This window comes from Taudactylus pleione, unplaced genomic scaffold (genome assembly GCF_031769625.1).
Source record: "Taudactylus pleione unplaced genomic scaffold, aTauple2 ptg000083l, whole genome shotgun sequence".
NCBI classification, from domain to species: domain Eukaryota; kingdom Metazoa; phylum Chordata; class Amphibia; order Anura; family Myobatrachidae; genus Taudactylus; species Taudactylus pleione.
The window spans coordinates 564,830-587,128 of NW_028284485.1; the positions used below are offsets into that span (position 1 = coordinate 564,830).

General features: G+C 49.0%; 1 protein-coding gene across 2 annotated transcripts in view; it reads right to left on the minus strand.

The window, feature by feature from the left end:
• The window catches only part of NRAP (nebulin related anchoring protein), a 157,116-nt gene that overhangs the window by 6,370 nt on the left and 128,447 nt on the right, over positions 1–22,299 (minus strand). For both annotated transcript variants that reach the window (XM_088468250.1, XM_088468251.1), the window contains exons 30-38: positions 20,376–20,573; positions 19,643–19,747; positions 19,356–19,454; positions 16,779–16,883; positions 8,352–8,459; positions 7,910–8,221; positions 3,771–3,875; positions 2,802–2,900; positions 2,134–2,238 (exon numbers count right to left, since the gene is read on the minus strand). In XM_088468250.1, the coding sequence (XP_088324376.1) occupies positions 2,134–2,238; positions 2,802–2,900; positions 3,771–3,875; positions 7,910–8,221; positions 8,352–8,459; positions 16,779–16,883; positions 19,356–19,454; positions 19,643–19,747; positions 20,376–20,573 (1,236 nt within the window). The remainder of the gene's footprint in view (positions 1–2,133; positions 2,239–2,801; positions 2,901–3,770; positions 3,876–7,909; positions 8,222–8,351; positions 8,460–16,778; positions 16,884–19,355; positions 19,455–19,642; positions 19,748–20,375; positions 20,574–22,299) is intronic.

The following is a 22,299-nucleotide window of genomic DNA, read 5'->3' on the forward strand; positions in this document are numbered from 1 at the left end:
ATCTGCGTATAGACATACAGTATATCCAAGCAGTGATCTGCGTATAGAAGTACAGTATATCCAAGCAGTGATCTGCGTATAGAAGTACAGTATATCCAAGCAGTGATCTGCGTATAGAAGTACAGTATATCCAAGCAGTGATCTGCGTATAGAAGTACAGTATATCCAAGCAGTGATCTGCGTATAGAAGTACAGTATATCCAAGCAGTGATCTGCGTATAGAAGTACAGTATATCCAAGCAGTGATCTGCGTATAGACGTACAGTATATCCAAGCAGTGATCTGCGTATAGAAGTACAGTATATCCAAGCAGTGATCTGCGTATAGAAGTACAGTATATCCAAGCAGTGATCTGCGTATAGAAGTACAGTATATCCAAGCAGTGATCTGCGTATAGAAGTACAGTATATCCAAGCAGTGATCTGCGTATAGAAGTACAGTATATCCAAGCAGTGATCTGCGTATAGACGTACAGTATATCCAAGCAGTGATCTGCCTATAGACGTACAGTATATCCAAGCAGTGATCTGCGTATAGACGTACAGTATATCCAAGCAGTGATCTGCGTATAGAAGTACAGTATATCCAAGCAGTGATCTGCGTATAGACATACAGTATATCCAAGCAGTGATCTGCGTATAGAAGTACAGTATATCCAAGCAGTGATCTGCGTATAGACGTACAGTATATCCAAGCAGTGATCTGCGTATAGAAGTAAAGTATATCCAAGCAGTGATCTGCGTATAGAAGTACAGTATATCCAAGCAGTGATCTGCGTATAGAAGTACAGTATATCCAAGCAGTGATCTGCGTATAGAAGTACAGTATATCCAAGCAGTGATCTGCGTATAGACGTACAGTATATCCAAGCAGTGATCTGCCTATAGACGTACAGTATATCCAAGCAGTGATCTGCGTATAGACATACAGTATATCCAAGCAGTGATCTGCGTATAGAAGTACAGTATATCCAAGCAGTGATCTGCGTATAGATGTACAGTATATCCAAGCAGTGATCTGCGTATAGACATACAGTATATCCAAGCAGTGATCTGTGTATAGAAGTACAGTATATCCAAGCAGTGATCTGCTTATAGACGTACAGTATATCGAAGCAGTGATCTGCGTATAGAAGTACAGTATATCCAAGCAGTGATCTGCGTATAGAAGTACAGTATATCCAAGCAGTGATCTGCGTATAGACGTACAGTATATCCAAGCAGTGATCTGCGTATAGAAGTACAGTATATCCAAGCAGTGATCTGCGTATAGAAGTACAGTATATCCAAGCAGTGATCTGCGTATAGAAGTACAGTATATCCAAGCAGTGATCTGCGTATAGAAGTACAGTATATCCAAGCAGTGATCTGCGTATAGAAGCACAGTATATCCAAGCAGTGATCTGCGTATAGAAGTACAGTATATCCAAGCAGTGATCTGCGTATAGACGTACAGTATATCCAAGCAGTGATCTCCGTATAGAAGTACAGTATATCCAAGCAGTGATCTGCGTATAGAAGTACAGTATATCCAAGCAGTGATCTGCGTATAGACGTACAGTATATCCAAGCAGTGATCTGCGTATAGACGTACAGTATATCCAAGCAGTGATCTGCGTATAGAAGTACAGTATATCCAAGCAGTGATCTGCGTATAGACGTACAGTATATCCAAGCAGTGATCTGCGTATAGAAGTACAGTATATCCAAGCAGTGATCTGCGTATAGAAGTACAGTATATCCAAGCAGTGATCTGCGTATAGAAGTACAGTATATCCAAGCAGTGATCTGCGTATAGAAGCACAGTATATCCAAGCAGTGATCTGCGTATAGAAGTACAGTATATCCAAGCAGTGATCTGCGTATAGACGTACAGTATATCCAAGCAGTGATCTCCGTATAGAAGTACAGTATATCCAAGCAGTGATCTGCGTATAGAAGTACAGTATATCCAAGCAGTGATCTGCGTATAGACGTACAGTATATCCAAGCAGTGATCTGCGTATAGACGTACAGTATATCCAAGCAGTGATCTGCGTATAGACGTACAGTATATCCAAGCAGTGATCTGCGTATAGAAGTACAGTATATCCAAGCAGATGTTACTGTAAGCTGGCAGGGAAACATTACATACGTCACTTATTTGGGAAGCGTTGATACGGGCTCGGATGAAGTCTGGGTGATCCGGGGGTAACGAGCACCTGTGCAGAGATTCCTCATCCCTCGATTTATACAGCCGCTGTCAAACACAAAGAGGAAAGTGATCTTGCGGCAGCCGGACAAGGTGCTACGTGTATTACCCCATGTACTGAATGTAATATTATCCTCTGTGTGTCATTACAATAATAACATGATACTTGTTCTACGCTTTGCGTTGTGTGAAAGACATTCAAGATATATTTAATGAAGTAGTTGAGCTTGTTTCTGAATATTATACTTTGATCCCCGTGATATTGCTTTCATCCCTGAACCTTAGACGTTGTTATCTGCCATTGTGTGTCACTGCAGGATTCGCTTCAGTTTGTAAATGAATACAAAGAGGGGGAGATGTACCAAGCCTTGGTGACACAGAGTGGAGATAGATAAAGTACCAGCCAATCAGCTCCTAACTCATTTTACAGGTTGTGTATGAAAAATGACAGTTAGGAGCTGATTGGTTGGTAATTTATCTATGTCCACGGCTTAGTACATCTGCGCCAGAGTCCTTATTCTGATAGAGCGGCTGACGTCGCTGGCCTCGCACTCTGGTTTAGCTTGGTGAGTATTGTGACATATTGTTGTACAGACGGACGGGATCCTTACATCGCTGCTTTGCAGGTAGCTGTTCTTTGCGTGGAGCAGGCTGGGGGAGTCTGTCACCGCGGTGAATGGCAGGGATCCTGGGTATTGACGATACTTGCTCTGTACGGAGGCCAAGAAACACCATTCAAAACTCAGCAACTAAATAATGTATGAAGCAGGCGTAACCCGGTGTTCTTTAAAAGTATGTTTAGACCCATTTCTTGAGACTCTTGGGAAACTAATATGTGAAGGAACTTTTCCAGAGAGACCACAGCTTTCTACCAACCACACTAAACAAGTATAAAAATATAATACTTCAATGTCTTGGTGCATCTGATGTAATACCCTCTGTCACTGCTAGGGGGCAGATTATCCAATGTGTTAAATTGTCAAGGAAACTGCAGGCCTGGTTCAAAGATGGACGCTAATGTTGCCACTAATGTTGCGATTGTGTAGGCAGCTGCTCTGCATAAAGATGCAAATGTCGCTGGCACCGGGATTTGTAACGAGACGCCCACCGGCAGCTTTGCAATTCCAAGCAACTGCGCACAATGACGTCGGTCGACTATCGGACTTATGAGTAACTCTACTATCGCACAGAATGGCCGTGGGAACCGAGACTATTTCTACTCTGAACAGGATCGCAGTCTGGGACCCGCCCTGAGAAGAGCCGTGACGCGTCTACGTTTGATTGGCCGCCTCCCCCTCCCTGTTGCCGCCCACAAACGATCACTGCCTGTCAATCACTTTGCGAATAAATCCTGACTGGGAGCGACTAGGTAAATTAAACGTGACGCATGCGCTGTACAACTCATGCGCGTGTGCGGATTACGATAATCGCTCAACTGCGCAATCATCTGCCTATTTCTGAACCAGGCTCTCTGTTCCTGCAAATAATTCCTTACATGGTATAGCCCTTTTCCTTACTCGCTATACTGGATCATAATCAAGGACTGTTATAAAATATAATATAAAATATATAATACTAGCCTCGCTGATCAGCTCTCCGGCCTTCTTGGCACTTTGTATTTGTGGGGACTCCGCCGCCTCCCAGCCGACACCTCTCATGAAGTTTAAGTCGGACTTGTAACGAGACTGCGGAAGGGGGAAGAGAGAATTCTGATTAATACAAGTTCCCTGAGGAAAAGGTATCAGATAACATCTCTCCCCTGTAAACAGGCGGCAGACGTCAAATAGCGCAGCCAGGACAGACACAGTCATGGGGGGAATTAATATTAATTGAATAATCATTACAGCCAGGCTTCCAGGGACATCCTTATTTAACACTTGTAATGTGCAATGAAAATGTATAAGATGCTAATTCATTATTGACATCAGAAGATGCAAAACCATCAGATTCCCTGCATCTGAGCAATTACTCAGAGGGGCAGGGTAATTAGAGTGGGCTTTCTCTGGGAGCTCGCAGTCACCTGGTCGCATCCTCTGTGTCGCACCTTTTCACGTCTGGGAAGAATAAAGGTTGTAGCCCAGGAGAACTGCATGGCAAAAGTTACAGCAATGTTCTGGACTCTGGGCCTGATTCAGAGCCGGACGCTCTTTCAGAGCGCTCGCTCTGAATCAGGGCGTTTTTTGTTTTTTTTGTGCGGCCTCCTGGCCGCTCGCATAGCTGTGGGTGACCACCCACAGCTATAGCGAGCGGCCAAAAAGATGGTCGCGATGGTCAAGACCATCGGGCTTGCGACGAGACCCTTGTGACGAGACCCTTGTGGTAGGGTCTCGTTGCCGCAAGCCCTGGAGTGCTTTCGGCTCTATCAGAGCCAAAAGCACACCCACTGACATCACTTGTGCAAAGTGTCCTGCGGGCAGTCGGGAGGTTGCGCACATCCACCGCTGCAGCTGTGCTGGCCCCAGAGAAGGGAAAACCTAACCTCCCCCCCAGTGGTGCCTGACCCTAACACCCCCTTCCCCTAGCCTAAACCCAGGCCTCCCGGGATGCCTAACCCTAACTCCCCCCGGGAGTCCCTAATCCTAACCCCCCCCCTTCCTTCCGCGTTATGGGGCTAATGATAGGCGTCTGTATTTAGACACCTATCATTAGTCCCATGGCAGGATTTCACAGTCGGGAAGCCGGCGGTCAGCATTAGGACCGTCGGCTTCCTGACTACATCCCGTAAACGGCGCCAGGCCTCTAACCACCATTTCGTTGTTGCTCAGAAGACATCTGACGGTGAGCTACGATTTTCAGCCAGATTTGATACCTGTGATATCCGCTTTCTGCGTGATCTCTTTTCAATCCGAGATGATTAGAGGTATAAAGGGAGCCTTTGATCTTTATTAATAATTTAATTGCATCTTATTCGTTTTCCGCGCACATCAAACCGTCAAGTGAAGCTGTTTGCATTTGTTCACATGACACGTCAGTAAATAATGGATCATGGCTGATACAAGACAGAGACCTCAAGTGGATTAACTGAGCCGGTTTCTACCCATCAAGAATTCCTTGTGTTGTATTATTTTCAAGGCCCTTAATTAATAATGGGAATGCTAATCACTTCATGGCTGTGTTATGTAAAGTGTCAAAGCGCTGTAATTACAGAACACTATTCCCACTAATAAACTTAACTGCAATGATTGCACAATAAGGACGGGCTTTCAAGTGTCAGATGTGTGATCAAGTTAGGAGGGAAAAGTTTCAAGGACTGGAACACCGGAACCAAGTGATAAAATATAGGTCTCTCTCCATCACATTTTATTTTTAGATAGAGAACGCAATAGGGCTCATTATCTAACATTGTGTCTGCGTGCACAGTGCACCATTGTCTAATGTACTACACAGATGCACGGGGGTTCGGGGCAACGATAAGCAACGCAGTTGACCGATGTTGGAAGTACAGCGCATACGTCCGAGTTGCACTGCGTTTACATCCTGGTGGTTACCGCAGGAAGACGCAGAACAGATCTGGACTCAAGAGCTGTGGACGCCAAAGGGCGTACCTAGGAGGTAATGGGCAGGGCTAGCCAGATGCAGGCGCGTCTGCATCCACCCCTGAATCAGGCAATAAATGGAAAGTTACTAACTGCTGCATAAATAGCTGCAATTAATCTGATTTAACCCGCATCAGCCGCTCAGGAGCCCCATTACTGCGCTACTGATCATTCGCAGGAGCCTGGTGCAATCGTGAAACTCCTTGAGAATCCAGGTCCACTATTCGGGGCTGATTGAGAGTCGGGCGCTTCTGCAGTCACCTGTCATTGCATCATGGTAATGTGGGAATCCACCCGTGTATACTAACTGCTGGGGAGGGCGCGGTGGAGCAATAGCCTCACTGATGTTATAAAAGATCTCTACTGAAAAAAGCAGCAGTTCTCTTATACACCTGTTTGTCGGCAATAGGGTTTTCCACCCTTTGATAAATTGTCCCTTTCGTTTGATACTATCTGTAGAGCGTCCAGTCACAGGCTACTCATGTACAGACAGACTTACATTCACTCCTTCTGGTTCTAGGAAACAGACTATTGAATATACTCATGAAGAGGAGCATCATAACATACTAAGGAGGCAGATGGGAGTCTCATTACATACTAAGGAGGAGGATGGGAGTCTCATTACATACTATGGAGGAGGATGGGAGTCTCATTACATACTACGGAGGAGGATGGGAGTCTCATTACATACTACGGAGGAGGATGGGAGTCTCATTACATACTACGGAGGAGGATGGGAGTCTCATAACATACAAAGAGGAGGATGGGAGCATCATAACATACTAAGGAGGAGGATGGGAGTCTCATTACATACTACGGTGGCGGATGGGAGTCTCATTACATACTAAGGAGGAGGATGGGAGTCTCATTACAGACTAAGGAGGAGGATGGGAGTCTCATTACATACTAAGGAGGAGGATGGGAGTCTCATTACAGACTAAGGAGGAGGATGGGAGTCTCATTACAGACTAAGGAGGAGGATGGGAGTCTCATTACAGACTAAGGAGGAGGATGGGAGTCTCATTACAGACTAAGGAGGAGAATGGGAGTCTCATAATAGACTAAGGAGGAGGATGGGAGTCTCATTACATACTAAGGAGGAAGATGGGAGTCTCATTACAGACTAAGGAGGAGGATGGGAGTCTCATTACAGACTAAGGAGGAGGATAGGAGTCTCATTACAGACTAAGGAGGAGAATGGGAGTCTCATAATAGACTAAGGAGGAGGATGGGAGTCTCATTACAGACTAAGGAGGAGGATAGGAGTCTCATAATATACTAAAGTGGAGGATGGGAGTCTAATAACAGATTAAGGAAGAGGATGGGGCCTCATAATAGACTAAGGAGGAGGATGGGAGTCTCATAACATACTAAGGAGGAGGATAGGAGTCTCATTACAGACTAAGGAGGAGGATGGGAGTCTCATAACAGACAAAGGAGGAGGATGGGGCCTCATAATAGACTAAGGAGGAGGATGGGAGTCTCATATCATACTAAGGAGGAGGATAGGAGTCTCATTACAGACTAAGGAGGAGGATGGGAGTCTCATAACAGACAAAGGAGGAGGATGGGGCCTCATAATAGACTAAGGAGGAGGATGGGAGTCTCATAACATACTAAGGAGGAGATAGGAGCCTAATAACATACTAAGGAGGAGGATGGGAGTCTCATAACATGCTAAGGTACAGCAGTCTCATAACATACCAATCAGGAGGAGATTATAACTTATAACATTAAGTGGGAGGGGGAATCTTATATCATACTAAGGAGGACGAACCTCAAAATATATAAATACATAACATACAGTATGTAACACTATTTTTCTCTATGAAATAAAATGTCATAATAAGTATCAATAATGTGTAATAAAGTACAGCCTCCCCTGTTCCCCCAGCTCCAGCAATGCCAGCAGCCATTGTGCGGTATAGGTTGCGTTACAGCAGGAAGAGATCCCCCCCACCCCGTATTGCTAATGGGGGGAACCTATTTTTTAGTGCTGTCCTTTAATTTTACACAACATGCAAAGCTGGCTAAATGGTAACTTTATTGTCAATGTCACCGAAGTTGACTATTGCGCACGCGAGTTGTCCCACAGTAACACTATAACATGCCCTGAGGCGCCTAATCTTCCCTTTATCTTTTATCTCCTGTAATTGTATTATTAGACCTGTTTATCCTCACACCTCGCTCTGTAGTTCATGCGCCCTCTTTGCCCATTGCAGCTTCATGTCTTCGGGTTCGGCGGTGTAGTGGTGGAGCAGCACTCTGTAGTCCTGGTCGCTGGCTAACGCCTGGGCTCTCTTTGCGTGAACCAGGTCCATCATGTCTGTGGTCAGGTGATACTGGGAGCGGAGATCCTGGGAATCTCTCCGGTACTGCTGTTCGCTCTGTAACTTGGCGACGCGCAGGCAGTGCAGCATCTTGGGGTCATCCAGGATGCTCCGGGCGCCGATGTGCTTCCCTTTCTCCGCGATGTGATCGTGCTTGTACTGATACTGTGAAAGACAGCAAGAAGTCATCATGTCAGGTGGATGTGGTCTGCAGCGCCAGGAAGGGTGATGGTCTGCAACGCCAGGCAGGGTGACCACAGCCAAACGCTACCGCTAGCAGCCAACAACTACTCACATCGCTGGCGATCGACCCAGAGGACTTTGCAGCCTGGAACTGAAGTGCGTCCATTGTCAGCTTGTGGCCCTGAGCTCGCATATTGAGCCACGATTCCCTGTATTTTATCTGCAAACACGCATAAAAGAGCCAGATTAAGGTTTGTGGGGGCCCCTACCAATAAAAATATCAATAATATATGCTGGCGATGTCATTAATAGTTATAATAACAAGAGATATGGTAAGAACTTACCTTTGTTATCTCTGTTTCTACGAAGTCCATAGGGTCCACAGGGTGACCTTGGGGTATAGCTGGATCCTGGATCCTCGGGCACCACGGAGTTAAAGCTTTTAGCTGCTCCCAGGATGCACTTGGGTCCAACCTCCCCTATACCCCGCCCCCGAGCCACAGGCACCTCAGTTGGTAAGCAGCCCAGGCCGGAGGAGGAGACGAAACAGAGAGAAGGAAGACTGGAACACACAAGAACCATACTCACAGAAATGGGAGACGGAAAACCGGTGACCAGTCACAGAGCCCATATGAAGCCAGGTGCGTCAGGGCGGGTGCCCTGTGGACCCTATGGACTTCGTAGAAACAGAGATAACAAAGGTAAGTTCTTACCATATCTCTTGTTTTCTACTTCAGGGTCCATAGGGGTCCACAGGGTGACCTTGGGGATGTCCCAAAGCAGTCCAACTAAGGGCGGGGACGCTCCTGTGCTGATAGGAGAACCCGGCGCCCAAAGGATGCATCCTGAGAGGCAAAGGTGTCAAACGCATAGAACCTCAAAAAGGTCTGAATGGAAGACCAGGTGGCCGCCTTACAGAGCTGAACAGCAGAGGCGCCACGGCTAGCAGCCCAAGAAGGGCCCACGGACCGAGTGGAATGAGCCTTAACAGAGGCTGGAACAGCTAAACCCTCCTGCATATAAGCCTCAATAATAACAGAACGAAGCCAACGGGCTAGAGTCTGTTTGTTGGCAGGCCAACCCCTCTTGTGAAAACCAAAGAGGATAAACAAAGAATCCGACTTCCTCACAGAACTAGTCCGGTCCACATAAACCTGGAGTGCCCTTACAACGTCTAAGGAAGTCTCCCCAGCCGAAAGATCAGGTGACTGAAAGGCTGGTACAACAATTTCCTGATTAATGTGGAACCTGGAAACCACCTTAGGCAGGAAATCAGGACGAGTGCGAAGCACCGCTCTGTCCTGATGAAAAATCAGAAAAGGGGGACGACAAGAAAGCGCCCCCAAATCTGAAACCCTCCTGGCAGAAGCAATTGCCAAGAGGAAAACAGTTTTAAAAGTTAGCCACTTGAGCTCCACTGACTCCAAGGGCTCAAAAGGAGGACCCTGTAAGGCCCTAAGAACCACCGCCAAATCCCACGGGGCCACAGGTGGCACAAAGGGAGGCTGGATTCTCAAAACACCCTGGAAAAAGGTGTGTACGTCCGGCATAGCAGCGATCCTGCGCTGGAACCACACCGACAGACCAGACACGTGTACCTTCAGTGAAGAAAGACGTAATCCTAAGTCCAAACCGGACTGAAGGAAAGCCAGAATACGCGAAACTCGGAACACCTGGGGATCATAGTTTCTGGCCTCGCACCACTGAAAGTAAGTGTGCCACACTCTGTGATAGATCCTCGCGGAAGTAGGCTTGCGCGCCCTCAGCATGGTGGTAATAACGGAGCTAGAAAAGCCCCGAGACCTCAGGACGGCTGTCTCAAGAGCCACGCCGTCAAAGATAGTCGACCCAGATCCGGGTGAAGACAGGGCCCCTGAGACAACAGGTCCCGCCGTTGAGGTAGGAGGTACGGAGCGTCGATGGACAGGCTCCGCAGATCGGAGTACCACGGCCTTCTGGGCCACGCTGGGGCCACCAGGATCAGTGTGCCTCCGTCCTGTTTGAACTTGCGCAGGACCCGAGGCAGCAGAGATATCGGAGGGAACAAGTAAGCCAGTTGAAACAGCCATTTCACCGACAGCGCGTCTATCAGACTTGCGCCTGCGTCCCTTGTCCTTGACCCGTACACAGGCAGCTTGTGATTGTAACGGGACGCCATCAGGTCCAGCTCTGGCAGCCCCCACTTGTCCACGAGTAGTTGGAATACCTCTGGATGAAGCGACCATTCCCCGGGATGCACATCGTAACGGCTGAGGAAGTCTGCCTCCCAATTGAGGACTCCTGGGATGAAAACTGCCGAGAGAGCTGGAAGATAGCGCTCCGCCCAAGCCAGGACGCGGGACACCTCCGACATCGCAGCTCGACTGCGAGTCCCTCCCTGGTGATTGATGTACGCCACCGTGGTGGCGTTGTCTGACTGCACCTGAACGGCCCTTCCGTGAAGAGCGGTGCCGGACGACTGCAGGGCTCTGTATACTGCCCGCAGTTCCAGGATGTTGATGGGAAGAATCGCTTCCTCCGCCGACCAACGACCCTGAAGTGACAAGGAGCCTGTCACCGCCCCCCAACCCCGGAGACTGGCATCTGTCGTGAGCAGAACCCATTCCGGGATCCAAAAGGGGCGCCCCTCCAGGAGATGCGCTGTCTGCAGCCACCAGGCTAGGGACAGACGCACCTCCGAGGACAACACCAGCATCTGAGAGCGGATCCTGTGTGGCAATCCGTTCCATTCTGAAAGAATCAGCCCCTGCAGGGGCCTGGAATGGAACTGGGCAAACTCCACCATGTCGAATGCCGACACCATGGACCCCAAAACTCTCATCGCTGAGTGCACCGACACTCTGCCACTGCTCAGACAACTGTGAATCCGCAGCTGTAAGGAGGAGACCTTCTCTGGAGTCAGAAAAATCCGTTGCTGACGAGAGTCCAGCAGGGCCCCCAAATGAACCATCCGTTGTGATGGGATGAGGGAGGATTTCTTCCAGTTGATCAACCAGCCGTGCGCCTGTAGACAAGCGACCGTCAGGTGGAGATGCTGGATCAGTACCTCCGGGGAGCTTGCCAGCAAGAGGAGGTCGTCTAGATACGGTAGCAACCGTATCCCCTGGCTCCGAAGGTGAGCCGCCATGACCGCCATCACCTTGGTAAATACCCTTGGTGCCGTGGAGAGACCAAAGGGTAGAGCCCTGAATTGGTAGTGGTTGTGGAGAATAGCAAACCGCAGAAACCTTTGGTGCGATGTTGCTATAGGCACATGGAGGTAGGCGTCCTGGATATCCAGGGAGACCATATAATCCCCCGGTTCCATCGCCAGTATGATGGAACGCAAAGTTTCCATCCTGAATTTGGGAACCCTGAGAAACCTGTTCAGGGACTTCAAATTGAGGATGGGGCGATGAGAGCCATTGGGTTTCTGCACCAGAAACAGCGTAGAGTAATACCCCATCCCACGTTGAGACTGTGGTACGGGTATAATGACCCCCGCCGTCAGCAAGGCCTCTATGGCTTCCTGAACTTGCAAGGCCTTGGTTTTGTCCTGAGAAGGACTTGTGCAAAAAAACTGGCAAGGCGGCCTGTGCCGAAAAGACAGGGCGTACCCCTGGGAGACCACTTCTCGCACCCAGGCATCCGTGGTGGTATTGTGCCAGCACTGGGCGAATTGAAGAAGTCGGCCTCCCACTCTGGGGTCCCCCAGAGGGAGGCCCGTCCCATCACGCAGAAGGCTTATCTTCTGGCTTGGAAGAAGGGCGCCTAGCACTCCAGGCTTGCTTCTTTGGCTTTGTGGCGGTCTTGGGTGCGGACTGCCTCGGGAAGGACTGACCCTTTGCCTTGCCCTGAACCCGAAAGGAACGAAACGCCGAGCTCCGGACCTTAGCAGGTGTAGTAGCTGAAGGGAGGAAGGCTGACTTGGATTTTGCCAGGGTATCTACTATTTTGTCCAGGTCCGGACCAAATAGTAATTCCCCATTAAAAGGTAAGGCCTCCAAGCCTTTCTTTGAATCCGCGTCTGCTCTCCAAGACCGCAACCACAAGGATCTACGAGCAGACACTGCTGCCGCCGAAACCCTAGAGGTCAACAGGCTAGCATCCAAAGATGCTTCTCCAATGTAGGAGGCGGCATCTCTCATCTGTCCTAACAACGCCCCCTGGACGTCCGGAGATTCATCCGTAAACGTGTCCTCCAAGGCGTTGGCCCACCCCTCAATGGCCTTGGCCACCCAGGAGATGGCCATGGACGGCCGGGCTACAGCCCCTGAGAGAGAATAAATAGACTTTAGACAAGTCTCCACCTTCCTGTCCGTAGGATCCTTCAGCGAGGATATAGACGGCAATGGCAAAGTAGCACTCCTGATGAGGCGTGTTACATGGGAATCGACTGCAGGCGGAGTTTCCCATTTCTTACAATGCGCTTCCGGGAATGGATAATTGGACGCCAAGCGTTTCTGTGGCAGGAAACGCTTACTGGGCGTCTGCCAGGCCACCGCCATGTGATCAGTCAACTGATCAGACAAGGGGAACGCTGTAGAAGTAACCTTAGCTTTTTTAAAACTAGGATACCTTGACTTGGGAGCGGGTGCCTCATCCTCAATCAGAAGAATAGCCCGCACCGCCTTAACCAGAGCCCGCACATTGATGGAAGACTTAGTGTCTACCTCCTGGACTGAGGCATCTGAGGCTGAGTCATCCTGTACCTCACCATCATCCGAGAACCCCTCAGAATCCGAAAGATGCGCAGCCTGTGCCATGACTGAGCGTTTAGACGCCCTGGAGGGCACGTCACTGCGCAACATCGACTGAAAAGCCGAAGATGCTGCCGCCAAATCTTGGACAGTGTGGGAAAGCGCATCCACCCAGGGTGGAGGAGCTGTCACAGGAGCCTGAAACGGCACCACAGCCGGCTGTGCCACAGGGGTGGACTGAATATACATTGGCAACCCCGCATAGGGACCAACAGGCTGAGACCCCGGGGGAGTCTGCAATAATTGTGGGACACCCGGGGAATGGGGGATGGCAGGCTGGGGCAACGCCCTAGTAGGGGCGGCAGTCGGGACCGACAGACGGTCCGCGATGGACACCAGCACCTGGGAAAACATCGCCCATGGTGGCTCCTGCGAAATGGGAGGTTTAGACGTACCAGGGACCGCCTGGCACCGTCCGCACAGGCCGTCCTGTGACAAATCCTCCCTATCCACTCCTGCAGAACAGCGCCTGCAGGAGAACAATGCTGGAGCCCCGGAGTGCTCAATCTCCTCCTCAGACATGACTTAGGAAGAAAACGTGCGCACTCACCAGTGTGCTGAACAACAGCCCACAATATGGTACTGTGTAGCACACAACTGTATGTGACGGACCTCACAAATACGTGATCTATATAGGTGAGGTCAGTAGAAACACCCTTCCCCCGCACACCTGTAGGGCTTGTAGGAGAAGGAAAGGGATAGGTACAGGCTGACAGTAAGTAGAAAAAAGACACAGACAGGCAGCACTAGCAAAAGTCACATACCATGCAGGAAGATATACTCACTGCACCTTTCCACTACAATCAACCTCCCAGATTCAGTGTCTGGGAGGGCTATAGTGCTGTGTACACTGTCCTTCTGCAGGGGAGAGGTACACAGGGGGACCGGTCCGCGTGCTCCCTGAGAGTATCCACGCTGCCAGTAAGAAAATGGCCGCTGGAGACCTCAGAGGAGGAGTGGCCGAGTATCTGCAGCTCAGCGACGCCAGACTCCGAGCTGAAAGGCGCGCTGAGCTGAGGGGAGGAGCCGCTAGACAGGGAAGGCTTCCTCCCCTGGCTAGCATATTAACCCCCGGGTTGCCGGCATCCCGCTTGCCGCGATATTAACCCTGGTGGTCTAGTGGTCTGGCGGGGTATGCCTCCGCTGGAGGGGGGGCCCGCCGCCACCGCTAGCGCCCCCGGTCTGTCCCCTAGACCGGGGGCATGGGACTGCATTTACAAGGAACCCGCGCACCGCCGCTAATCAGCGGTGCGCGGCTTACCTGATCTCCCCGGCGTCTTCCGGCAGCAGTCCCGGGGGAAGCCAGAGTCCGGCTAGTACAGACTCTGGCTTCCCCCGCCGCGATCCCCAGTTCAGTGCTGGCGTCGCGGCGCCAGCAGGGAGAAGGAGCGGCAGCGTGGGCGTCTGTACAGACAGCCCAGCGCTGCTGCTCTAGAGAAAAAACTAATAGTAAAAAATAAATAAATTTAACTAAGTTCAATAAAAAATTAAAAGCTTTAGGGGGCTGCTCCTGCAGCCCACCCCGCAGGGTGACCCGACTCCGGCCGGGCACCATCTAAAACTGAGGTGCCTGTGGCTCGGGGGCGGGGTATAGGGGAGGTTGGACCCAAGTGAATCCTGGGAGCAGCTAAAAGCTTTAACTCCGTGGTGCCCGAGGATCCAGGATCCAGCTATACCCCAAGGTCACCCTGTGGACCCCTATGGACCCTGAAGTAGAAATGTAAATACTCCATACATGCCTACTCGCCCATAAGGCGCGGTTTTTCAGGTAGTTCCCTGCACCCCCGGAAAAATGGTTGGGTCTCCTGCTTTCTTCCCACTTCCTAGTGAAGTGGGCAGGATAGGGATATAATTGCCAGGAATCACGGGTTCGTAGGGAGGGGAAGGGGCTAAAATTATGCAAATTTCATCACTTTAACGACACCCCTCTCCCCATGGACCAGCGATCTGCAGGGCGCGGCCTAATGATGTAAGAGTCTGGCTCCGTCCCCTAAAGTGGTCAGCTGCGTCTCCTCTCTGGCCTTCTTACGGAGAGAGAAAACAAAAAGTAGGCAAGTGTGAAATACTCCCAGCTCTGCAAATGAGTTAAACACACTGTAGCGCCCCCAGTTCACATTATGCCACACACAGGGTCGGACTGGCCCACAAGTGTACAGGGGAAATCCCTGGTGGGCCCCACTGCATGAGGGCCCCACCCTATCCTCTAGGGGTCAGCAACTCAGTGGAGCAGGATCATGAATGAACTTGGGTGCTTAGATTGTTCCTATTAAAACTACACCAAGGTTAGCCCTCCGACCAATCAAAGTGGGTGGTCCTGACACACCCCTGTCCCCTCCTTTGTAAAGGGGCCCTGTTCTTTGGGTGTCAACTCTAATGATTGGCCAAGTCCCTCTCTGTAGTGGCTGGCCACACCCACTCTGGGGGCTGGCCACACCCCTTAAGCTTGGGCCCCTACCACTAAATTCCCTGGTGAGCCCTTCATGCCCCAGTACGACACTGGCCACACACAAACTCTGGTTTGCACTGCGCCCCCACACTGGTGATGTAGCCCTCCAGTGCATGCAGGCCCTTGGTAGACTGCCCAGACTGCCATGTTGCTAATCTGGCTCTGGCACATAGTTTATAGTTGATTCTATTGCAGTTGGTCCTGATAAGTGACTGTCGTAGATGATCTAATGCTCTGATTGGCTACAAGTTGTTTTATCAGCCAGCCACCTCTGTGCACAGGTATCACTAACACAATCCAGGCTCACAGCACACTCAGAGACTCTGGCCCTCATTCAGAGGTGGTCGCAAGAAGCGACCGCTCGTTCTGAATGAGGGCGGCCGCTTTGAATTTTAAGTGCGGCCTCCTGGTCGCTAGCTAAGCTGTGGGTTACCACCCACAGCTTAACGACCGACCAGGGTGATGGTCGCGATGGTCAAGACCATCGCGACCATCGGGGCTTGCGACGAGACCCTAAGGTTGGGTCTCGGCAACCGCAAGCCCCAGGGAGCTTCCTGCTCTGATCGAGCAGGAAGCTCCCCTCTGACATCACTGCTGATGTCAGTGTGGCCGCCCATTTGTGAAACCACCCCTCCGCCCCGCCTACAAAACGGGGTGAGCTGTCGATCACCATCGACAGCCGCCTCTTTTGTAGAGAGCTCCGGAGCGAGAGATTTGCTCCGGGGCCATAACATCGACCTGGTTGCGAGCGCTCAGCGCTTGCGATCGGGTCTAAATGAGACCCTCTGAGTGTTCTGTGAGCCTGGATTGTATTTACTTCACTGATACCAAATGTTTGGCTGGCGGGTGCGAGCAGAAGTGTGAGATAAACCTGTGGTTAAGGCGCGCAGCTAGCGTGCACTAAGCGGAACTTTAGCCGGGTTTAGACGTTTTACACAGCTATACCCGGTCTAATAGGGGGTGAAGAGGGCGATAATTAATAAGCGCCCAGAACAATTGAATGGCAAAACTGGGAGCTTATGAATTATGGCCCCCCCAGAGTGCAGAGCTCCCTTTTTGTAAACATCCCCCGTATAACGCCCCCTTACGTATCACCAAGTATTCCCTCTGCACATACGGTATGTACATTATAATGTGTTCATTCTATCATTTGTCATCATGGTTTTACTCTGTCAGCTTTGTAAGAAAGTGCTATATAAAGAGAGAGACGTATAATTATGTTTGGAATGTCTCTCATGATATCTTTAAGTAATATTAATGTCTCCTTGAATCTCCTAATACATGAAGGAAGGGTGCGTTACGACACAGGTGCCAGCGGTCCATACATCGTACATAGAAACAACCGGTGACTCACGTCGCTGATGTTGGCTGCGTTGAGCCTGGCCTGCACGTGCTCCGGCAATTCCAGGACAGTGGTGTAATGATGGAGCATGTGCTCATCCGCCGCCTTGTATAGACGCTGCAGAGGAAGAGACAATAAGCCTTATGTACTAACAAATCATTTAGGTGAGAGACATGTGCAGAACCACAGCAACCAATCAGACACTTTCTGTCAGGTTTTAATTTGCTGGGTAAAAGTATGGTTGGAGATGTGCATTGGACTGCTGGCTAGAAGTAGAAGGTGAGATGTGCATGGGACTGCTGGTGAGAAGTAGAAGGTGATATGTGCATGGGACTGCTGGGTAGAAGTAGAAGGTGAGATGTTACAGGGACTGCTGGCTAGAAGTAGAAGTGGAGATGTGCATGGGACTGCTGGTGAGAAGTAGAAGGTGATATGTGCATGGGACTGCTGGGTAGAAGTAGAAGGTGATATGTTACAGGGACTGCTGGCTAGAAGTAGAAGTGGAGATGTGCATGGGACTGCTAGTGAGAAGTAGAAGGTGAGATGTGCATGGGACTGCTGGTGAGATGTAGAAGGTGATATGTGCATGGGACTGCTGGGTAGAAGTAGAAGGTGAGATGTTACAGGGACTGCTGGCTAGAAGTAGAAGTGGAGATGTGCATGGGACTGCTAGGTAGAAGTAGAAGGTGAGATGTTACAGGGACTGCTGGCTAGAAGCAGAAGTTGAGATGTGCATGGGACTGCTGGTGAGAAGTAGAAGGTGAGATGTTACAGGGACTGCTGGCTAGAAGTAGAAGGTGAGATGTGCATGGGACTGCTGGTGAGAAGTAGAAGGTGAGATGTGCATGGGACTGCTGGGTAGAAGTAGAAGGTGAGATGTTACTGGGACTGCTGGCTAGAAGTAGAAGGTGAGATGTGCATGGGACTGCTGGGTAGAAGTTGAGATGTGCATAGGACTGCTGGGTAGAAGTTGAGATGTGCATGGGACTGCTGGTGAGAAGCAGAAGGTGAGATGTGCATGGGACTGCTGGGTAGAAGTAGAAGTGGAGATGTGCATGGGACTGCTGGGTAGAAGTAGAAGTGGAGATGTGCATGGGACTGCTGGCTAGAAGTAGAAGTGGAGATGTGCATGGGACTGCTGGGTAGAAGTAGAAGGTGAGATGTGCATGGGACTGCTGGGTAGAAGTAGATGTGGAGATGTGGATGGGACTGCTGGGTAGAAGTAGAAGTGGAGATGTGCATGGGACTGCTGGGTAGAAGTAGAAGTGGAGATGTGCATGGGACTGCTGGTGAGAAGTAGAAGTGGAGATGTGCATGGGACTGCTGGTGAGAAGTAGAAGGTGAGATGTGCATGGGACTGCTGGTGAGATGTAGAAGGTGATATGTGCATGGGACTGCTAGGTAGAAGTAGAAGGTGAGATGTTTCTGGGACTGCTGGCTAGAAGCAGAAGTTGAGATGTGCATGGGACTGCTGGTGAGAAGTAGAAGGTGAGATGTGCATGGGACTGCTGGGTAGAAGCAGAAGTTGAGATGTGCATGGGACTGCTGGTGAGAAGCAGAAGGTGAGATGTGCATGGGACTGCTGGGTAGAAGTAGAAGTGGAGATGTGCATGGGACTGCTGGTGAGAAGTAGAAGGTGAGATGTGCATGGGACTGCTGGGTAGAAGTAGAAGGTGAGATGTTACTGGGACTGCTGGCTAGAAGTAGAAGGTGAGATGTGCATGGGACTGCTGGGTAGAAGTTGAGATGTGCATAGGACTGCTGGGTAGAAGTAGAAGGTGAGATGTTACAGGGACTGCTGGCTAGAAGTAGAAGTGGAGATGTGCATGGGACTGCTGGGTAGAAGTAGAAGGTGAGATGTTACTGGGACTGCTGGCTAGAAGTAGAAGTGGAGATGTGCATGGGACTGCTGGGTAGAAGTAGAAGTGGAGATGTGCATGGGACTGCTGGGTAGAAGTAGAAGTGGAGATGTGCATGGGACTGGTGGGTAGAAGTGGAGATGTGCATGGGACTGCTGGTGAGAAGTAGATGGTGAGATGTGCATGCTACTGCTGGTGAGAAGTAGAAGTGGAGATGTGCATGGGACTGCTGGCGAGAAGTAGAAGTGAAGATGTGCATGGGACTGCTGGCTAGAAGTAGAAGTGGAGATGTGCATGGGACTGCTGGTGAGAAGTAGAAGTGAGTAGAACTGTGACTGTCTGGGCAGCATTAAAATGTGTCCCTTCAACTCTTGAGATGGCTGCTGTACTGTGTGCAAGAGCTTCATATAAAATGTAGTGCATCAATAATTTTGTACTGGTTTATTATAGTAAATAGATAAATGCAAAAGACGAAACTGAAGATTTGTTTTTCAATTTGAAAGATATATTTTCAATTGTGTAGTTGTAAATTATACAGATGGAATTTGTCTTTGTATCATATTTTGTTATATATGATTTTAAATTGAATGTTGTATGGGAAAAAAAAATATGTCTCGTATTATAAATACACATTGTCTCAATAAAAATTAAAAAAATTAAAAAATAAATAAATCATCTAGTGCAATATAGAATCCTGGAACATGACAATCACGCCTGCTATGTCACTTGCCTCGTTGGTTATCTTGTTGCTGAACTTTGCATGCAGGATGTCCAGCGAGTCGGTCACTGCTGTGTACCTGAGCTGATGCGGCAGCTGTCGGTATTTGCTCTATGTGGAAAGAGGTAAAAATAAAAGACCAACGGCTTCAAATTCCAATAATTACAGTGTACACAGCAGCGTCTGCGTGCCCTTAATGATGGCATAACCTACATGATCTTACTCCTCCAAATTAAAATGGGTCACATAATCTAGATCAATAAGTCCATTGTTATCCTTCATGCAGAAACATCCGTTACCTCACTGATCAGGCCGGAGGCTCTCTTCCTGTCCTCAATCTCCATGGCTCCCGACGCGATGCAGCCCACTCCCCGCATGAAGTTCAGGTCAGACCGGTACAGTGTCTAAAAATTATACGTGTTCATTACATTCTATCACCCGTTCCAAGATCTCATCAACCTCCTCTATATCCTGCTTACTGAAACGCAATACATCGTATTTAATACACCTATACTCAAATCGCGCCAAAGAGCCTTGTTTGGCGTGCTAGAGATATTGCGACTAAGCCGCGCCAGGCATCACGCCACACACTTTTGTACTGTATATATGTGTTCTATTCACATCATTAATGCCACAAACGTATAATGCACAAGAAACCCCCAGACTCTGGCGCCGGTACTGCGTGCAGCTTCTGTGTGCGACACGGACGCTAACCTGGGCAAAAAGGCACAAGACTGAGGACTGTTAAGAATGAGCCGCGCCATGCATATCCACCACAAATCGCTCTGCATAATCTGCGACTTTATACCAATTCCTTTCTGACAAAAATACTAATCCTAAGTGCCCAGGACACGAGAAGCGACTTTTCAGCAACATGCGTCTTGCGCCATATGGCGCAAAAAGGGCGGGTGAATGAGGAGACGTCTGGAGAAGAGCACAAAGGTCTATAGGAATTGATTAATGAAATCCAGATCACTGTGACAATAAAGGAGCTTCCATATTGCGCACTCAGTTGTAGATTCCTGGACGTACCTCGCTCTGTAGCTCATGGGCCCTTTTAGCAGACATTAGTCTGATGTCATCAGAAAGCGCGGTGTAATGGTGAAGTAAATGCCTGTAATCCTGATCACTGGCCAAAGCCTGGGCTTTACGGGCGTGCACCAAATTCACCATATCCATAGGCAAGAGGAACTGAGACTTGCTCTGCTCAAAGCCTTTCTTGTACTGCACCTGAGTGTGAACAATATATTCTCATTAAGGGAGCCCCAGGATAGTGATTACTGTTCGGAGGTGTATATCTGTGGGCCTGATTCACTACAGATCGCTATTCAGCTTATACGCACGCAATGCAGTTGCTAATATCAGCAGGGATATGTAAATGTTTCCATTCACATTGTGATCTCAGCCTAACACAAGGATGCCCACTTCTCCTTACTCACATCAATATACTTTGTCAACATAGCGAAACAAATGGTAACATCGAGTAAAATCGGACCCATACGCACAGGTAAGGCAGGTCAGACCTCACTCAGGAATTGCATACTTCAGCGCACGCTACGAGGCATCAGGCTGCGTATGGTATTGCAGCGGCTAAATATGCACTCCCCTGAAACGCTGTCCAATCGCACTGGCACGCCTGCGTGCACCCAACAATCCCCTCCCCCCTCGTTACCACCAACAAACGGCACTTCCTGTCAATCACTCTGGCATCGGTCTGCGTATACTCTGCTAGTTTTCACACGCGTATGGCCGACTGCGTGCGTATAAGCAACTGCGTTCCTTGCTGAATCAGGCCCTGTGTACGGAGGTGAAGCAGGACACATGATCCACTGTTTTAATATTTTATGTGGCATAAAAGGAGAAAAAGGTCTGGGCTGTGTAGTATAAGTAGCAGTGTAGTAATGACATGATGGGTGTATGGTATAGAAGTAGTAGGTCTGGGCTGTGTAGTATAAGTAGCAGTGTAATAATGACATGATGGGTGTATGGTATAGAAGTAGTAGGTCTGGGCTGTGTAGTATAAGTAGCAGTGTAATAATGACATGATAGGTGTATGGTATAGAAGTAGTAGGTCTGGGCTGTGTAGTATAAGTAGCAGTGTAGTAATGACATGATGGGTGTATGGTATAGAAGTAGTAGATCTGGGCTGTATAGTATAAGTAGCAGTGTAGTAATGACATGATGGGTGTATGGTATAGAAGTAGTAGGTCTGAGCTGTATAGTATAAGTAGCAGTGTAGTAATGACATGATGGGTGTATGGTATAGAAGTAGTAGGTCTAGGCTGTGTAGTATAAGTAGCAGTGTAGTAATGACATGATAGGTGTATGGTATAGAAGTAGTAGGTCTGGGCTGTGTAGTATAAGTAGTAGTGTAATAATGACATGATGGGTGTATGGTATAGAAGTAGTAGATCTGGGCTGTGTAGTATAAGTAGCAGTGTAGTAATGACATGATAGGTGTATGGTATAGAAGTAGTAGGTCTGGGCTGTGTAGTATAAGTAGCAGTGTAGTAATGACATGATGGGTGTATGGTATAGAAGTAGTAGGTCTGGGCTGTGTAGTATAAGTAGCAGTGTAGTAATGACATGATGGGTGTATGGTATAGAAGTAGTAGGTCTGGGCTGTGTAGTAATAGTAGCAGTGTAATAATGACATGATGGGTGTAAGGTATAGAAGTAGTAGGTCTAGGCTGTGTAGTATAAGTAGCAGTGTAGTAATGACATGATGGGTGTATGGTATAGAAGTAGTAGGTCTGGGCTGTGTAGTATAAGTAGCAGTGTAGTAATGACATGATGGGTGTATGGTATAGAAGTAGTAGGTCTGGGCTGTGTAGTATAAGTAGCAGTGTAGTAATGACATGATAGGTGTATGGTATAGAAGTAGTAAGTCTGGGATGTGCAGTATAAGTAGCAGTGTAGTAATGACATGATGGGTGTATGGTATAGAAGTAGTAGG